The 20,733-nt window shown below is 38.1% G+C and overlaps 2 protein-coding genes across 11 annotated transcripts in view; one reads left to right on the forward strand and one right to left on the reverse strand.

Annotated features, from left to right (window-relative positions):
- LOC122574853 (furin-like protease 1) overlaps positions 1 to 20,733 on the forward strand; it is a 230,282-nt gene that overhangs the window by 157,630 nt on the left and 51,919 nt on the right. For 9 of the 10 annotated variants that reach the window (XR_006319212.1, XM_043742963.1, XM_043742964.1 and 6 more), the window contains 2 exons: positions 18,562 to 18,783; positions 19,153 to 19,281. Coding sequence is in view for 9 of the 10 variants with exons in the window: in XM_043742963.1 (XP_043598898.1) it covers positions 18,562 to 18,783; positions 19,153 to 19,281 (351 nt within the window). In the remaining variant the exon portion in view is untranslated. The remainder of the gene's footprint in view (positions 1 to 18,561; positions 18,784 to 19,152; positions 19,282 to 20,733) is intronic. The other variant, XM_043742962.1, reaches the window with a different exon arrangement.
- LOC122574856 (dynein intermediate chain 3, ciliary-like) lies at positions 1,947 to 11,053 on the reverse strand. The gene is made up of 10 exons (XM_043742980.1): positions 10,874 to 11,053; positions 10,512 to 10,673; positions 9,337 to 9,437; positions 8,570 to 8,730; positions 7,891 to 8,068; positions 7,099 to 7,527; positions 6,721 to 7,003; positions 6,133 to 6,414; positions 5,657 to 5,990; positions 1,947 to 3,417 (listed from the first exon to the last, which is right to left on the reverse strand). The coding sequence occupies exons 1-10, from the start codon at positions 11,051 to 11,053 to the stop codon at positions 2,768 to 2,770; spliced, it is 2,760 nt and encodes a 919-aa protein (XP_043598915.1). The 3' UTR covers positions 1,947 to 2,767.

The raw sequence follows: 20,733 nt of genomic DNA on the forward strand, positions 1-20,733 counted from the left end.
TCATAACATCGAAACTAAATCCGAATCATGCACAGCCATACAAAATATCGAAATATCTTTTTGTTTTATAACACCACTTGCACATTTTTCCTCACTTCCAATTGTTATTTATCAACATATATCATTTACTTCATTTTATTTGATCGCATACGCGTTGTAGGTGATTCTCGCTGACGAATCTCCCCACTATCGCTGTTGCAAGTTCTCTGCCGTGACTGTTTCCGCGAATATTTCGTGTTGACCCAAGGAATTCTTAACGTTGTTTGGCCTCGCGTTCTAACGTTTGTCCTTTTTCGATCAACTTCTTTCTCTCCTTCTCATTTCCTCTGTCGCCGGCGCTTCACGATCCCTGCACGCGAAAGCCTGATAAACCGTTGCTCTCATCAGCTAATGCACGCGTACGTATGTACATCCAGTTTGCCGACTTCCTCTAGCCGTCAATCGAGCGTACCGTGAAGCGAGAAAAAGGATTCTGATTGTTTCGGCCGGATCTTTTTTTCTCGACTCGGCTGGATAAGCCAGCGAAATTGGAATCCGAACGGAGAGATCGGAATCCGTATCCGCGTTTTGGTTTTCCCCAGAATTCCCCTCGTGCTTGTTTACACAGCGCGGTACCGCCGTGGCCATCGAAACAGCTTTATGGCTGTAACATTCCGTCGATTGGAAGTATTGTATCAGCCTGGTAATTCCTGTGTTCACTAGCTCAAAGGTTAATTCAGATCGAATCACAGGTTTTGAACTAACTTTTTAGATTAATGTGCGCGTTCAGGAGGACGCTGCTATTAAACATTGACTATTCGCGAGTACGCTACAGTGGGAATTAAAATTTCAGGAAGAGAAATTGTCGAAAGATAGTTGTCAGGAAATTACACTTGCTGAAAAAAAGATAGATTCGATCGTTGTAACAACAAAAAAGGACATCTTCTTACTTATCACTTAGTTATTCTTCGTTTCTTTCAAATGTAAAATATCTAAGTTTAAAAAATACGTTTTCACTAACATACGAATAATTCATAATTAAATGTCATAAAATTTCGTAAAATAAATTCCTTATATTATATTAACAAAAAGCGCGCTATTATTAAAGCGCTAGTAAAGTATTAGTAAAGCGCAAGCGATAAAAACGAAATAAATTTCGGTTCCAATGATTGATACGTACATATATTGATTATAAAAAACCATCCGATCTTTCGATCGCCGAATAAAAGTTCCAAATTCGTAACCGATTTCTCGAAAAAAAACACGGAAGTTTCGTGTATTCGTTTTTCAAGTACGCAGTCCTCGAGTCTCTGAGGAGAAAAAATTATTAATCGATAATAAATACGAAGCGTCCCAATTCTCTGTGACAGACAATTCGAGAATATCCAGACTAACAGGCACTTAGGCTTTCAACCGGAAGCCGCAAATTACGTGGCCACTTTGCATCGATGCGTTACTGTCAGCCTGGACATGCATAATTAATCAGAAGATTATCACCTCGATGACTGGTCGAAATACGCGCGACTCTCTTCCAAAATCTCCACTCGACCATCACTCTTTCCGTGCATTCTCCCTCTAATTTAATCTTCCCCTATCTAAACGAAATCAAGTTGCTCTTCATAGCCTTTTCTCGCGTGATGCGTCTGGTTTCGAATATTTCTCGTGAAATCCGATTCTTTCGATTCGATCATGCCTTCGAATGAAAAAGATATTTTTCCATGATACGACATTTAACCAACAACATGTAGCGCTTACGGAAGTAACAAATTTGCAAGGAAACAAGTTTCTCGCGGAACAAAGTGTACTTGCTAGAAAACGTTATACTTTTTCTCAATGAAATAAATGCAAGAAGTTGGAGACTGTACCTGATTTCCATAGTACCGCCGTCTAACCGAGTTTTTATTCGTTCGATCTGTCGGTTATTAATAAATCCCTATATCCCGTGCACTCTTGAGAAATTCCAAGTTCTAAGGGGACAACGAGCGAACGAACGAACAAGGAGAATCGCCTTTGTAAAGAGACGAGAATTCTGAAAACTTTCTTCGAACTGTGCATCATAAGTCCGTCAATTCATCCGTTGAAATTCCAGATGGATTATCTTCCGTGTTTTCCAGCCCGTCGTGTTCGCTTAACTTTGTAAGAACATTCTCTTAAACTCAGGCAATAAATGGAAAACTGACTGTGTGGCCCTTGGAGATCCTGAGCGGCGAGAAAAACGACGAACTCTATCGAACTTCCATTTTGCCTTATCCCTTTTTCTCGCTGCTCTCTCGTTCCTGTAACTTCTGCGTGAAACGTGTGTGCGAACCCACCTGTTTCTAAGCAGAATTTGATGCAGTTACCGAAAAGAATAACCGATGAATCTCGACGGAAACAGGTCTACGCGAGCGTAAAAAAGTTTCTGTTGGAAACGTTGAACGCATCGTTTGCTCTATGGTTTCGTTCAACGAATGCGTAATAACGTCGAAAGAACTTCCGTTGAAAGAAAAAAGGAAGATTCTTCCTTCGATCGAGCCAGCTTGGATTTCTTCCACGATAAAACTTTTCGACGAGATTGTTTGTCCTTCCTGTCTGCTTTCCGAACCTGCTGGGAATATCTCGAACACGAGCTACAAATACTTCGGGCTGATCCTTTTCCACAAAGATTCTAACGACACAATGCCGTTTGTCGATGTACAGATGAATTAAACAGTTAGCCCCGGGGAAAGCTCTTCGGAGGAGAAATCTTTTTCCGGTTCTTCTTGGTTTTCAAGATGCTTCTATAACGTGAAAGGAAATTTTTAAACGATTAATATTTTCTGTTCCCAGACTCCTCGTCAAGCGTCTCTTCGGAATACATTCTCACGAACGCAGTGGATATTCGAGGGTAAAACACCTTCCTGCTATGCTGTTCGTCGTACTCCTGAACTTTTTGTTTCAGCAAGTTCCACAGTTCCATCTGTTTCTCCTTCTTTTCCATTTCGATCTCCTCTTCCGTCAATTTCAACTTTTTGAATTTACGCAAGCTCTTTTTTGGATGGATTTTCGTGTCATTTTTTTTCCCGAATTCCACGACCGACTCGTCCGTTTTGATCAAATGTTCCTCAGCTTCCTCCTGTCGCTCTTCCGTCGTTTCCAGCTTGATTTCGGGCAGTTTCTTGGGCTCCTTCTCGAATTTCCTCTCGACGGCCCAAGAGGCGAGCTTTCTTGCGATTGCAGTTTCCTGCCAAGCACGTATTTCCTTCTTGGCTTCAACCAGTTCTTTTCGAAGTACGTTCGGCGGAGTATTCTTCAGCGCCAAGATTTTTCTCTTGAACGCGCGCGAAGGTTGAGGAATTTGAACGATATAATCGGTTAATCGTCTGAACCACTTATTATCTACGATGAACGATCTGCTTTTTTCGGGAGATTCTTCTACCATTTCAACCGTTTTCTTCCTTCTTTTTGGTCTTCTTTTCTCTGCAATGACAAATTCATTCTTTCAATAATTAATCATTAACTAGGAAGATTAGCACGCAATGTGTAACCCGCAACAAGTAATGCTCCAAATACTCGCATAAACCTAATTTCTCGATTACCTTAAACGAATCTAAATTACAAATTCCCCTTGAGATCGGTATCTTTGTACCGCTTTGTATTTTGTACCTACTGTACATTGATGTATATCGACGTACTGTACGTTGACGCTAATCAAGATTCCTTCGACCCAGAGCAAACTATTCCGCGCACGCGATCCTTCATCCGGACTGTAATTAATACTATTAATTTATAGTCGCATAGCTTAGTGTCGCATAGACCCAATCGTTCTTCGTAATTCTGAGAACCACGAAATACTATTTCATTTCCATAGCCTCAAATTGATTCCTGATTGACATAACAGAAATAAGAAAATCCGTTGTCCCATACGGTCCCATACGTTGGCCGTGAGATCATTGTAATATGAAATCGTAAAAAATATCTCAATTTAGATACATAGGAAAAACGAAAAGAAGAATCGACGTATCAAACACTGGATCAAGCGCTTAAGATTTTACGTGGCAAAAAGGGGAGGAAAAATGCCAAAATTGCTTTCACGGCCGTCGTACATAGTCAATATAGAAATAAATCCCGCACGTGCGAGAACCAACGCTGCCATTAACTGGAACACCAGCGGTAGTGAATATTTCTCTACGCTTAGTGCATTCGCCACCACGCGATAAGACAATATTTCCCTCTATGTGCTAAGCTCCTCGCGCTTGCGAAACAAGATTTATCGACGTCGCGCTATTTTTCTATCACCGACAAAAAATGCAGAGAAAAAAGACATAGACGATGCATAGTGTACATCTGCTAAATCGCGGTAAATCTCGTGGATTTAAAGATTTCAACGAATGTGGGAAACGTGCCAATTGAAACGATTAAGGAATTACGCCTTCGAACAAGACTACATGGAATTAATCGAATGTCACGTATAAAAAATTTATATTTAATACGATTCGTACTCTGTAAAATTCAATCTGAAAGTTTTATTGATATTATCGGTTAAATCGTGCGAGAGAGTCTTTGCAAGTAAAAATCTCGCGCCGATATCAATGAATCAGTCGGTTTTGACAAAATTAAAACACGTTCAAAGACCTGTAACGTTTTTGAAAGCTTACAATTTACACCCAGAAGCCTCAAATAGCCTGAATAGTTCATTTTTCTTCGACCATTCGCGTAGTTACTTCCAATCGAAGTACCACACACAACGGAACCACCGAGTTTAACTCCATGAGCCGCAGCAACGGCAGCAACAGCGTAGTAGCACCGTCTGGGAGGCCAACGAGTCTCCACCCCGTTACTTTTATTAACTTCTAGATCGTTTAAGTGGCTTCCGACGCGTTATTCCGAGTTAATTGTAACTAACGGAGAAACTCGACGAGAGGAGGAGACTTGGGAGTGGTGAAATACCGGAAACGCGGGACGGAATTAATTCGCTAGGAGTGTACCGTAATACGGCCGCGACAGAGCGTACACCTTGTTTGCAGTTCCCCTTGTACCGCGATTGTAGAATTTACAAGTGACGTACAGTCATAGCGACAACTCAAGAAACTTTTGTAAAATTTCGCTACTACGCCGAAAGCCGAGCGATGAAATGAAATTTTCTGGAAATTATTGAGCAGGTAAGTTTCAGGCAATTGTAGGAATTCTCCTTGGCTCTTCAGTGACCCCTTCGTGCGCGCCAGTTACTCTTCCCGACTCATTGCGAAACAGCTACCGAAAGATTATTCCCTGAAATTAAAATTAATCGAAGAAAAAGCTGACTACTATTGCCAAGTACGTGTTTCTCCTTTTTTAGTTAATTTTCCTTTAAAGCGACGACAGATGCTTTTATCGTTAATTAGTCCATGCTCGAACCTAACTTCCAATTAACCTAACGCGCAAATACATCGACCAAGAATAACTAAACATGACCATTCTCCAACACAAAGAACAATTTGGATCTTGTTATTGACATTCGGAATTTATACTCCAGAGCTCTTCTCAGGCTTGGTAAAACATTTCTTCCGCTTGATATATTCCGATTTTACAAATTACACGACAAGTTAAACCCTGTTTATCGCGATCCAGATCATTTCCAGATACGTGTTGAATAACGTTGCGATATAGAAAGAGCAGAAAAAAAGAAACGAACGTATGATTTTAGAGAAATCGCATTTCGTGTAAGCAACGTTCTTACCTTCCATATCTGCGCAACAAATTTCCGGCTTGCACACTTGCTTCGCACAACTATTTCTCAGGATCTTCTTCGCTCGTTGCTTTTTGTCCTTTATCCTTATCGAATCTAGATCGACGTCCGCAATATCTTCTTCTTCTTCCTTTTCTCCGATCTTCGGTATGCTTCTTGTAGTCCTTATTCTACTTTTGAACCTTTTGATCGATCGTTGTTTCTTCACGTCTTCTTTCTCGGATTCTACCTCTATTTCCATGTATTTCGTTACTATTCTTTCCTTTAATATTTCCTGCGCTGCTTGCACGTCGGCTTCGTCGAGTTCCATGTATCGCGCGGATATCTTTTTTAGAAAAACAGATCAACTTACTTTTGTCGATACTTGATAAATTTTTGATCGTTTGCTCAGCGTGTAATTTGAAAATGTTGGTGATAAACGAAAAATACATAGAATCTAGAATATACGACGCGGCATGCTAATTTACCTGTTTTATTTTGTCGAAATATTCCATCTGCGCTTTATTGTGTTCAGGATAGATCATCCTGACGCTAGACTTTCCTTTCGGTTTCGAGGCTCTCGATTTCTTCCGGTCTTCCAGTCTCTCTTTCTCCATAGAGGCCTTTTCTTTCTTTCTATCCTTCTCCTTCTTCTTGCTTTTCATCTTTGACTCTTGTATATTGACATCTTTGGAGACACGATGACCCAGGCGTATTTCTTTCAAACGACTGTCAATCGCCTTTTCGTATCGACTACACCTTTCCAGATACTACAATAAGGACAAAACCACGTTACCGATATTTTCGAATTCGTCTACTCGACGAGATGGCCGCCTTTGGAATTTCCGCCTTTCCTCGCTAAACTCATTGTAAAATTTTGAGGAGCAAGAGCGAACTAAAGTAAAATTTCATGAAGTGTGAGACAACGAGATTCGGTAGGAAGAATACCGTTTAATTAGAACATCTGGTAATTAATGAAATTCAGCTCACTGATTTCAATGACCATTATCAAAAGGTAACGAGAAGAAAGCGTAACAAAGTTTTTAAGTAAACTGACAGTATAACTAGAATCTTACGCTACTCAAAGCGGCTTTGTCTTCTTTCGTGAACGTTGTAAGGTCTTCCGTACACTCCAGTAGGTATACATTACCGTTACTACTTCCGACAGCAAGAAATCCATCCTCTTCGTGGGAGCTAATCGCTGTCAGGCTATCGTTACACACGTGAATGTTAGTCAATGGTGTCTTGATGCCTGCCAATATATCATACGCTTCCAGTAAGCCTTCTTTATTTATGGTGAAGAATACGGAGCATCTGGCTTTACTCCAGCAACCACCGCTCAGATCGATGTATTTGTCACTATACATGTAAAAATACAAAAAATTTCTATCTGAAAGAAAATATCAATTTGTACAAAATATCAATTGGTACAACATTACTGTCTACGGTCGTACCTAGTACACAGCAAATTTCCTTCCTTCGTGTCGTCTGCCCATATATTGGCCGACCAGTTGCCAATGGTTAAGAAATTCTTCGTATAAATGGGATTTCGATCGATCGCGATAACCGGTCCCGTGTAACATTGGAATCTAATCGCCAATTTTTCCACGAGATTGCTGGTTCTCCTATTTACATTCACAACCATACCGTCCTCGGTACCAGCTAGGAATTTACTGCTCATCGTCTGTTCAAACTGAAGAGCAGTGATACCGACCGCTTTGTAAATGTCTGCTCTTTGTGGCTGTTCGAGGTCCATCACTAAAGTTTCTGTTGGCTTTTTCATAAATCTGGCATCCCACCACAAAACTGTGCCATCGGTAGAACAAGAGAAGAAGTCGGTGTTAACCTTGGAAGGGATCCAAAGAGTCTGAGTCACTGGATATCTAAGAATGAACGGCAGACGAGAAGAAAGAATCGTAATTTTACTTTGGAGAAATACAGAAATTCGATGACGCTGCACCGTTACGTTGTAGGAAGAAGAAAACTGCGGTTAGCCCGGTTCCCGATTTTGTGGAATATGCGTCGAATTTTTTGTATAATTTTTTAAAGACTTTGTTTCGATTTCATTCCATTTTATGAAAATTCTATATAGGAAGCTTTAATTGGAAAAGTGACATAAATACATTTTTTCCGAAAAAGAAAACTACGAGATAGCGACGATACGCGAAATCCATATTTATCCTGTATACAAGATGTTTGATATATATACATGTATACGTTATTAATTCTCAATCAAACTATTATACCTGTGACTGGTGTAAGGATGAGATGTTTCCATGGGTTTTTCATTGCTTCGAATATCCCAATAACACACTTGGCCAGATACTAGACCACTGACTAACATCACAGGATCGCGAGGATTGAATTTAACTGTCGTTAAATGGAAGGGTGGTTTCAACGTGTAGAGAGCTTTATTGGGATTCTCTGCATAAGACGAAGATTATACGTTTTTGTAGAAACTGAATCGTAATATATTGTACGACAAACAATTTAAAAGGTTCAATTTCTATGCGTGTGTTGTACATATTAACCGAATTAATCACTCATATATAAATTTCCAGCTGGACAAATTGTATAGTACGAATTAAATAATAAAAAAAAATATATGGATAAAACGCACACGTACTATAACTAATAAAATACAATTTTTCTGATGATATCTTCAAATATCCTATTAACACTCGGCTACTTAATGATGCAAAAATATTTCATGAACGGGAAGAGATAGCAATTTGTATGCAAAATGTTTACAATAAAATCGCGAGACGTTCAAATTGAACGAAATGATCTAAAATTTGGTCGTATGTACGAACGGACATACACACAATCGAATCGATGAAATACCGCCATCTCTCGAAGTGCTATGGAAAATAACGTCGACTGAACGCGGTTCGTCATCGAATTACATAAGAAATAACCGAGTACCGAGGTCCCATACGTAGGAGTACGGACTCACGTCGGCCGAAGGCTGCTCAGATTCTGGAAACCCGTACGCAACGGCCAATCGATCAGAGTAGTTCGGAGACCACGATATATCCTTGATTGGTCTCACCTTCGTCTCCGGATCCTCGTACAAGTTCACTACCCTGAATTTAGAAAGGAGGAAAAAATACGAGATTTCGTTAATTTACTAATTATTCTATTAATTAACGATTACAGTACCATTATATTATGACGTCCATTCGCAAAAGAAAAATCCATCCATATTTTCACATATTACACTTACGGTACGTTATGCGTGTATGATATATGCGTATTACATCGAGATTTCAAATATTTAATAAAAAGAAAGAAAAAACGAACGAAATGATATCACGGATTTTTGAGGCACAGCGAGCATATATCACCACACCGATGTTATCACGACAAAGCACAGTTCGATCGTTAATTTTACGAGCCTGCGGATTTTCATTGCCAAATCGATAGTGATCGCCCGCTGCACTTTTTGCTTGCAAATTTGTGTCGGGGTTTTGAACGGATAATCGTATGGTTAATGAATTTGGTGGAATTACGCGTTAAATCAACGATCGCTTTGTTGATTTACTTAACTCGTTTTTAGAATTTAATGCGTTCAAACCCGTTCACGGGAGACATATCTCACGTCTTTAATTTCGAATATGTTAATATGATTTTTAATAGGTACGTAAATATATCGAAGCAAAATATTTCGTAACATTTATTGTGAAATGTACCTGATATTGTGGTCCTTGGTCATAGGTGTCACGATCAAATCGTCGAAAAAATTCTGATAGATATTGATGGCATTGTTTTGAAGTACATAGTCCTCCATCGTCTAAATACCAACAAAGTGACATTATTTTAACATATATGTGGTGTCGTGGATAGATTGCCTAAGAAATAACGGGTGAACTATAAACAATGTTGCGAGAAAGTCTAAGTGCCGACAGGCCAAAAGGGTCTGGAAACTTCAATGGGCCGAGCGGCCCATCAATGTATCCTTGGTCCTTCAGTCGAATAGTTACGCGGAAAAAGGCCTACGTGGCTATGACCGCGGTCGATTACGGAACACGTACGTGGTGGGGCTATGAGAAAAGATAAAGAGATGCTTAAGGGAGAACTATGAATGAACAGGGAGTCGTTCACTAAGAGTCGGATTGTGAGCAGTCGTTAACTGAGAGTCGAGTTGTGAGGGCAGTCGTTAACTAAGAGTCGAGTGATGAGGAGTCGAGAGTTAAGTTGCCGAGTTGTCATAAGTTGTAAACTATTAGTTGTGAGTTGTGAATTATCCATTTAGATGTCTTTAGTTATAACACATTACTACATTTAGTTCATGTTAAATAACCATCGTTTCCTGTTTAATTCATTGTAAATAGATCTAACTATCAATAATCTTATCATATAGGATAGAAATCATTGGAAACCCTAATTTTCAATGTGTCGTCGGTCCTTCAATTGAATAGTTTCGTAAAAAAGGCCTACGTGACCCTGGCCACGAGCGGTTGCGGAACACATGCGTGGTGGGCCTAAGAAAAGACAAAGGGATGCTAGAACAGTCAGTGTCAGTGGAGAAGCCAGAGTATGTGAATTGAGAAGTCAGAAAGTGCGAGTTGCGTTGTCGAGATAGTGTTGCTAGTGTTGTCGAGAGAGTGTGGTTCGCGTGAGAGAGAGAGAGAGAGCATTGGATCCGTTGTGACGAGAGTTGCAAATTAACTATTGAGTTATCTAGATTATAGTACGTTATTGTGATTAGTTCACATTAAACAACCACCGTTCTTCTATTCACTCAACATCTGTACAATCCATTCATTGTAAATAAATCATTAATTATGTGCATATATATATATATATATATGTACGATACTACACTATATATGCAAATATTTTATATAATTCTCTCGAAACTTACAGAAAGCAAACTTCTCATGTTTATCACCCAATTATCATCCTTCTCCACGCGTCGACGAAACCTTTGAACGACTTCGGCATCTCGAGCATTGACTTCCTTTGGCCAGCCACCTTCCGTATGATGTACTCCCGTATTTATCTCTATCTTTCTCATCGTTTGTACCTGAAACGAAGCACGAGATACACTGTGTTAACATGTAAAGAAAAATGTATAAAGGAACGATGATCGATTTCAGATGTATTGATTTCAAACGAGTTACCCTATACTACTAGCTACAACTGACGTTCCGTTAGGATGTAACCTAAAATATGAGAGCACCATGGTTAAAGTAGTTTCGTTTGATTACTCTGATCGGCTCTTACTTCGTGAACCGCATACTGTTTAGACACTTGCACTTGGCGATGAGTATACGGACGGTACACGTAATCTTGCATCAGTTTCGGCTCCGGCTGTATGTTTTCTTCAGCAACATGGTCGGTTCTGAAGACGCATTGCTTTCCGAACTGACATCGTGGCTTGATATACGTGTATTGCGTCAGCATCTTCGCCACTGTGTTTCATTAGGTCTTGTAAAAGCATTTATAAGTTACGAAATAAAAAGGACGCCAAAAGTAAATTATAGAAAATTCTTGGTACACAGACTCTAAAAAGGACGATACTCTAAGTCGAACAGAAGATCGGAAAACAAAACAACTTCGTGATTTAACGCATAGTTCAGTATCGTGTGAGCCATGTATCAACGATTACGTAGAATCGTCTATTACGCATAAAATATATACTATCGTTTCATTAAGTAAATATTCGATTACGATCGATACTTAAAAACCTACCACTTCTCTACTTTAATTTACTTTAATCCTATAGCCGTTGTAAGAGAAACCCTGTTACCCTCGATACACTCGTGAATATTTCAGCACCAACCACAATTTCTCCGCCAATTTCCATTCTCTAGGAGACTCGAGCCCGTTGAGAAACCGTCTAGAACCACCATTGGCTGCTATTGGTCCTTTTAAAGCCACGAAAAGAAAGGAGAACTTGCTGACGCTTTTATCCTTCTTTCGAAGGCATCGCCGATTTCTTTTAGCCGCTAATTTCTTCTACTCAGTTTCCTTTCGTACATCAAAGATTCAATTTTCGACTGTTGCATCTCCCAATCCCACTTTATACAATTACTACCAGCAGCGGTGAGAGTTCTCAGCCCCATCGCTGCATTATCCCTTCGTGACCTTCTACAATTTCTGCCAGCCACACGCTACCCATCCGCTGGCGATTCGCTGGCGAAATCCGGCAATCAATGCTTTCACACGGTTCCGTAAATCGCATAAGCCATGCAGAGAGTCCTCTTCCTAGCAAATCATATTTGATGCAGTCCCGTCGAAATCACGATCGATTGGCTCGTGGATGTGGTAACGCATAAGCTAGAGTGTATGTGGGGGGGGGGGCTGAAAATGATCCGGCACTAAAATTCGCTGGAACTATCTCTACCCATTTAGGTGCATTTACGTGGAAAATCAATGTCCGCGTCGATCTCCGATGTGGAGTCGCTGCATACGCGTTCGGGGACTAGTTCTTTTGATAAACGTCCCACGATCTACCACGATAAACATTCCAATTTGGAGTAATTCGATTAGTTAATTAGGCCATCTCCTATAAATAATGAGAATATTCGGAGAGATCAGAGAAATTGGAGAATGGCGTAAGAAAAATTGAAAGGTCAGATTGATAAATTACTGAGTCGTTTCATAATTGATTTTGTTTTCACGAAAAAATAGAAGGAACTACAGAACTTAAATAATAATAGATGAAGGCATTGTTCTAAATTTGCAGCATACAACCGACTATTGATCGTGAATCAACGAAGAAGTTAGAGTAATCTTGATGGTTCGTGTATTTCCGGAAATAGAACATGGAACCCACTAATCAGTGTCATCGTGCTGATGGTATGGGCTAGAAAGCTATTCCTAATCAATTAGCTCTGCTGCCATCAAGATCGAACGTTGTACATACATCCGCGTTCGTAAGTATCGGGACATTTTCGGAAAATCGGATAAATCTAATTAGTCATTAACAAATTGTACAAGTCTACAAGAAAATGGCTATTATTAATGGCCGTCAAACAATACAGAAATATTTATGAAAAGAATACTAGACATTTAAATAACGCTACAAATTATTTACATTACTACTTGCAACTTATCGATAGTACCTGATTATAGATTTATGTCCACGTTAAACAATATCTTTTCGGAGGTTCGATAAAAGAAATCTGAAAGCACGTAGCCGAAGGTTCGCATAGTTAATTCCGAGTTCAGCGGTCACCATGACTCTCCATATTGTATGCACCAACACGAAACTGTCGCTAACGAAGCTGATTTGGTACTGTGCCATCGATGTCGTAATCAATTCACTCTGTCGATATGACGTCGCGACACAACTCGGTGCCGTTCTAAAAATTATAATACAACGAATCTGTGCTATTATATTTCGAAATTTTCCGTATAAAGTTAACTATTGTTACAACGTTTAATTATTCTTTCCCATCTTAATAATTTTGTTTTTTTTTTTAAACTATGGTACCTATGTCTTGTGCCTTAAAATTATTAAAAGGGTTAATTATATCTTTCCATCTTTTGATAATATTTTTTCTTTCTTTTTTTTTCAAAGCACGAAGACAAATTTTCCGATCTTCGCTCGACCAAGGAATACTCTACTTTGTATATTTCATATATTTTACATACTAAGTGCATTCTGTACAATCTCGCACATTGAAATTTTCCGCACATACATGATAAAACAAGCTTAGCCGTCTAGTTATCACTGTTAACTTGCAAAACGAAATTTATCGGGGAATGCCTTTACGAAGAGAGAGTTGTGCAGCCACGTAAGCCAAACTGACGATGAATCAGATCGATCAGTGTCTGCGTATGTCGAGCTACATATCGAAGATGAACTTGCATCCCGGAACTAAAGCAATCTAGCATTGGATTCCAAAACGTCCTGGAGACGGAAGTTCTAGCAGAATTTAACCGTCCAAAGCAGGTGTATACCCACGGAATTCCGGTGCATTCGGCATCAAGACTTCGATAATTGAATTTTATTTAATTTCCAATGAATAAACAGCCAAACTTTAAATTATTTATTATCGATAAAATTTATTTCGTTCGAAAAATTGTTTTAAATAGGAACACAAATTTCACGATACGCCGCGTGATGATTTAATATAGGTAATAAATTAATTCTATTATAAATTACTTTCTATAAATAACTAAACTCTATAAATAAACAAAATATTCAAAGGTAACGTATTACTATGTGTATATAACATTTTCTTCGATCTGAAGATATAAACGATTAAGTACCATTTGACCATTCGTATCCACCATGATAATGTCCAAATTTTAGTAGTAAAATTATCAAAAATCATTTGTTCTTTCATGAGACCATTATGTTGCGGTAATTAAATTTGAAGATTATGTAACGCTAAAAAAACGAAAGACATCACGTTTACCATTGAGTAAAGTCCGATAAATTACTCGAGAGAATTGCACGAGCAATTAACCTCAAAAGCAACAAAATCTACGCTGATATCCTCCCCGGCTCGAACGAGGAATTGTAATAATGATAAGGGGCGAGTAGATAGATTAAGGTAGTAATTAGAAAGAGAACCAACCGTAACAAGATAAAACAAAGAAGAAAGAAAGATGTAAGGTCTTGGTGTAAGATACATCAACGATTCATCGTAGAAAATGTTGAGGCTTTTATCCCGAAAGGTAAAGATGTTCTCCGCATCAAAGAACGCGAGAAACATCTTGACGTGACAGGATCTCCTCTCAAATCCATCGAGATGCTCGAAAATGCTTTGCAATTAAACACAGATTTGTTCGACAAGTATACCGGTAGGAAAAAAGGGAGGATCAAAGACGTTGTTCTTGCGCAACATTTTAAACGGAACAGTTTATTTTACTTGAAATATTCCATTTTATGCAAAAGATGTTTCATTAACGAATATTTACCCGGAGAAATATTACGTTCAAAGATCTTTTCCCTTTACAGATATATTTTTACTCTAAGCACTCGTTCAATTTATGTAGAAATATTGAAATCCAAAGATAAAGATGAAAGTAAAAAATACAGACAGGGATATTATTGAGAAGGAAAGAAATTCTATACTACCATTTCTCCTCCTTCAGATAAAAATGTATCTTTGTTTTTGTTTTCTTTCGTGTTATTATTTTTAAGTAAGAGAGACATTCATTTGCATTTATAATCATTTGGAAACGAATAGTTTGTACAATTATTTTATTTTACATTTACTGTACTTTTATCTTTTGATTTATCGATACCTATTATGACCGACAGATTTCTTGGAGAATAAAATTGTCAGTAAGGAGAATAAGAAACATCCAGCCAAAATGGATACCATCCGACGAAGTAAAATATTCGGAAAATAGCTCAAATGAGAAAGTTGGAGTACATTTGCCTAGGAACAAGTTGCAGGAAGTAGTCGATTTCTTTTCGAACAGAAAATTCTCTGCTATAAAGATATTGAATAACTCGTTGAAGCTTGCTTTGGAAAAATACTCGCCTCTGAACAGGTCTATCGATATCATCGTTGATCCTCAAGATCTCATTCGGATCAAACGACAAATTGTTCCAGTAAGAACACACCTGCCTACTGACATTCTAAATCAAACGATTCCTACTTATCTGAAACGATTTAGCAACATGCCTGCGATTAATTATACAAAAAGAATCCTATCCTTCAAACTTGTCAAAAGAGGATCCGATAGAAATAAACAGCCCCCGAAATCGGACTGTCAAGAGCAACGTTCTCCTTCGACAAAACCAAAAATGGTTTTCAAAAATGATCAGAAACTTCGGATACAAGAACGTTCCCAAACATGTTTCCAGCAAGGTTCGGAAGATCATCGTCAAAATGACGCACAAAATGTACACTCTGAGTATTCTTACTCGATACAACAGACAAGTCCATCCTATTTTAATAAACCTGAGAGATACAAAGATTGCCGAAAAGAATCGACAAAACATTCCGACGATCGTAAGAAAGTGAGGAAATGTGGGAAAGCATCGGTGGAAGGTTTCGAAGATCGTAAGAAATCGGCAGAAGGCGAAAAGGTGCCGACGAAATGTTTCGAAGAACATAAAAAATTGACAGAGACCGATTGCCAGAGAAGCTCAAAAGATTTCGAGCACTACGAGCAACGTCAATTTGATCAAACGAGAAGCAATAAGGTCTTCCATGCGTATGATCAGGATGATAGAAAATCACCAGCTCAGAAGGCGTATAAAAAAGAATCAAAAATTTTATCGAAGATGGATAGAATTATGGCTTGCGTACAGAAACATAGTTCCGACACAATTAAATCGTTTTTACCCAAGACAGCAGAGAATTTAGAGCAAAAGAATTCCAGATGCTCGAAAGACGCATGCAATAATTCATCGAATTTGCATGAAGATATTCTCCCTGATCCAGCACCACCAAAATCTATTCACTGGTCTGAGAAGATGAGGATAGGCCAACACAAGAAGAAACATAGCCCTCCTATCTATCCCTCCCCCATAGTATTTATTCCCCATCAACAATCGAGTAAAAAGAAGCCAAAATCCGAAGTATCTCGAGATCTGCAAGCTGAGGGATTACAACATTCGTCAACGGATTCGCCTTCGTGCATGGAATATCGAACGAAACGTGGGTCCAGTAACGCTCGTTCATCCACGCAGGATAGTTACTTGTCTCGAAAAACGAGATACGATGATGGTGACAAAAAGTGCTTTTCCACCATAAAATATACGAAAAGTCAAACATCTTTCGTTGCATATAACAGTGACTCTTGTGAGAAGTCAGAGAACCCGTGTCAAGTAGAAAACGTCAGCGATTCCAAAGGTGATGTATCGAGTTTGAAGTATGGCTTGAGTAAGCGTCCCAATCCAAAGGAGATGCAAACTACTTACATGAATCGCAAGTCACACGAGGTTAAAACGAGATCTTTAAAAAAATCGGAAGAGACATATTTGCCCATTCGAAAGAAGCTAAAGTGTTTCAAGGAAAGTGGCGAATGGAAAAAGCAGAAATATCAAGTTCGGTTGAAGATTTTTAAGTCGAAAAATGGCTTGGATCCATGTCCACCTACAATCATCGAAGTGCAACGCAACGATCGTTCATTTATAGAGGAGATAAAGAGGCCAAGGTTAAGCCCGGTGCATCGTGAAATTTCCAAGTTACTAGAGCATCCGTGTAATTTCAAGTGCTGTCGCCTCGACGATATTGCCAAGACTAAGAAACGTATAAAGAAAGGAAAAGGAAAAGTAACAAAGAGGAAAAAATGTCCGTGATCTCATAACTTCTAAATTATCAGTTTTCTCGTGTATTAGTTTCCTGTAAACATATTCGTTAATGTAATTGATAACCATATTTTTAATCTTTCGTTTAACTCATAGAAATTTTCCGTATCGATTTTAATATAGCTGCAACGACATGCCAATGTTATTTCAACAGTTGTGTTACTACAAATTGGGTTATAAAAAAAATAGGGATGAAATAAATATCTGGTAGTAACAATACAAACGTGTCTTTCTTTTCAACTCGATAAAAGCAGGCGAAACAATAGTTCCATTGTGGAATGTAAGCTACATTCTTCAAACAAAGAATATTCAGCTTGAAAAAATGCAGTGCAAGTTGTCACCGGGAAAGAAGCAGTAAGAAGCTCGCCTGCAGCAGCTGTTGCCAACTTTTCACATTTATCATTACCCTACACCATATATCTTTACCGTTGCATATCGCTATACCGGGGAGCAAACTTGTGCATCAAATAATCTTGCTCCACGAGCAGCTTAAATTTTTCCCCTGATACAAAAATATGATGAATACTTTGTCCTTAATGAAAACCGCAGAAAATATACGACGCACCCATTTTTCGTTTCTTTTTCTAACGATTATCAGCAAAATTTGCAAACGGCTGTGCATATAAGAAAAGCGTTTTGCGCTAAATAGAAAATTTTTTTTGACGAGAGTTCTAACTTCTGAACATTGGTCTCTACTATCTTGAAACTGCGATTAAGGCTTCGATGTTTTGTTCAATAATAAAATTTATATTCTAACATATCGAACGAAATAATAATTAATTGATAACAAAATTGATATTTTCCATGATTCTATAACAGACTCGCATCGAACTATCGCCACCCATTGTTATTTATAACTTTGGTTTTATTAGTTATTTGTAATTATAATTTATAATTATTTGTTTGTAATAACTGTTTTCAGTTATCTCTATCAATTATTATTTTCTTTATCTTATTTACTATGTTCTTTATTCACCTACTTTGTTCATCCTATATTCTTTATATTTAATGTACTATGTGATGTTTCCTATTAATAAATATTTACAATATATTTACGATATGTACAATATAAACGAGATATGTAAATTTCGAAAAATAGCTGCAGACGTGAAATTTAACTAATCGCTACATCTATTATTATTATCACCGAATTATTATGTATTGTGCCATGATTGTGCCGTAACCGACTACAGAGCATCGAGTCGTAACTAGTTCACTACTTCTCGTTTCGACAACCAAGCGATGTACACGTATATGGTACGAAATGAAACATTACCGATCAAATCTAAGTAAACTATTCTACGTTAAATTACAATAATAGCAAATATTCTGACCCATATCGAAAAGTTTCAAATGTTCGGTCATCCTAAATGCTGTGTTTTTTACTTATATCTCTTTCATTTTAGTTGTCGAACAAGTTAGAGTACAAACCTCGATAAATATTATCTCAGTGACTAAAGACGTATTCTCATATATTTTCGTTGAAATACATTGACTGTGCGAAACGGGTGAAACATAAAAGGCAAATTATATTCCATATAAAGCAATTAGCCGGGACTCGGAAACGGTATCTCGTATTAAAATTCGTTCGTTATCGTTTGGTGCATTAAGCGAGAAGAGTTGTGAGTAGAAAAGGCTGCGTGATTATCACACGAAAATATTCATATGAAATTGTTCTTTGTTGCAGATAGTAGACGACTGGTACCATATGGTGCACACGTCAGTGGTGAAGAGGTCGACGGAACCACATTTCGGAGTACAAGGGAGGCTAATAGAAGACCGCAGAGTGCGCCGAGCGGAGCAGCAGCGAGTGAAATCGCGAACGAAACGGGATCTGATAATCAAACGCGGTCCGTCCAACCTGAAAACCGTTCTCAATGACGAGATGTGGCCTCAAATGTGGTACTTGGTTAGTTGAATCAGATAAATCTCATTTCTTTCCTCTCGCTGAATTTATCGAACGTGCACGGTAAATTAAACAAAGGCCAATACTATGAGATAAAAATACTTTATTGCCTTGTCTCTTTCTACGATCTTTTTTCCGATTGAATTTCAATTTCGTGCCAAATTTTTGTTGTCCAACGGTAAATATATTTTGTTAGGTATGTAAATTAAAAAAAATTCAATGTATATTTAAAGAAAATTACAATTTCGTTTATAAATCTCGCAACATGTAAATATGCGTACATTATGCATAGAATAGAAATTTTTTAACTTGTTTACGTCGAAAGATTGAAGACAAACGTATTAAAATAGGATTATCGATAATTGGTTATAGAATAGGGGAAAGGGGTTAGATATGAACGTGCAGGAAGCCTGGGCTGAAGGAATTACGGGACGCGGAATCGTGGTCACGATCCTTGATGATGGATTGGAGAAAAATCATCCTGATCTCTATAAGAACTACGTAAGTTCCATTACTTATTGTCCTAATCCAATAAAACGCTTGATAAAGAAGATAATTCGAGAAAAGAACTCAATTCTTTGACACGACAAAAATTTATAATGTCTAAAGCAATTGTAGAAATAAAATTCTTAACAACTACAGTCACATTTAATTTCACCGTGATACAACAGAAAATATTCGATCTTTTCGCTCTTAAGAGAGAAAATCAATTTTTCAGCAATTTATCAGGGTACGTTCCAATTTACACAAAAGATCGACAGGTTCCACGAAGCAAACAGAACAGACAGGACGGACCGAACCCTACAAAATGGAGGGCAGACGGATTTCGGAACGGTGCCAAAAACTATACCTGTATTTAGAAACTCTCGTCTATTCCACATACTAAACGTCTATTTTCACCTAACTGCAACGAATATAACGTTGCAGCTCGAGAAATTATCGTAAAGAAACGTGTTAGACACAACGAATGATATTCGTGGGGACGACAGTGCGCCATAAATGTAATAAAGATTCGTGCATTCGCGATTACAACGCATACAACAATCTTCCTGCTACGCTACAACGATTCACACAAAATTCTCTAAACGCAGTCTGCTCTTTAACTATTTACACATATAAAAAACTATTTACACATATAAAACTCTCCTGCTTTTCTATTTCTCGTTAGTGGACTGCAGGAAGCAAGTTTGTGCCACACTACCGAAATTGTCGAAGTTACCAGCTGAGTACTGGAAGCCAACCATAGAGTCAAACACTAGACTTGAACCGCACGAGAGAAACGCGTATGTTTACTAGTGAATGGCCGGGGTTAATAAGGCAACCACGGACAAACGTGTATCGAGCTCCACAATTTCCCAGTAGATACAGATCTCCTATAATCAGACAGAGTCGGCGGTAATCGATATCGACCCGAACAAGATACGTGTCGTCAATGAAATTGAAATTTTCAATCATTTAAAATATCACATTTTTTACGATTTTGTTGAAACGACGTTTAAAATTCTTTCGCGATATTTTAGAAATTATTGGGTTACATAGCTGAACCAAACAGCTCTTATACCTACATATCAAAACAAGCGATCCAAATTAATCAATTAAATTCCCTCGGCTTATTTCCACCATATTCTCTGTTCTCTCTTTTTCTGATTTTTCCTACGTGCCTTCAGTTTGCACAGCTCTTCCGATCTTACCTCCTGCAAATTTTTGTCATTGATTTTTAACTTCTGCTCTCTACTTTCCTTATATTCAATGGGTGTATGTATATGTGTATGGTTAGCACTCGATTTTTTGGAAACCGCGCAATTTATTTCGATAGAGAATATCCAAGATGAGCGTAAACGTATTTATTCGTATAAATGTAAAATATCGAATCTTCGTGACTTTGTAACTCCGTCGCGAGAATTATTTAATCGATTGTAAAAAAAATATTATATACGAAAAGAAACGAAAAAC

This window comes from Bombus pyrosoma, linkage group LG14, assembly GCF_014825855.1.
Source record: "Bombus pyrosoma isolate SC7728 linkage group LG14, ASM1482585v1, whole genome shotgun sequence".
NCBI classification, from domain to species: Eukaryota; Metazoa; Arthropoda; class Insecta; order Hymenoptera; family Apidae; genus Bombus; species Bombus pyrosoma.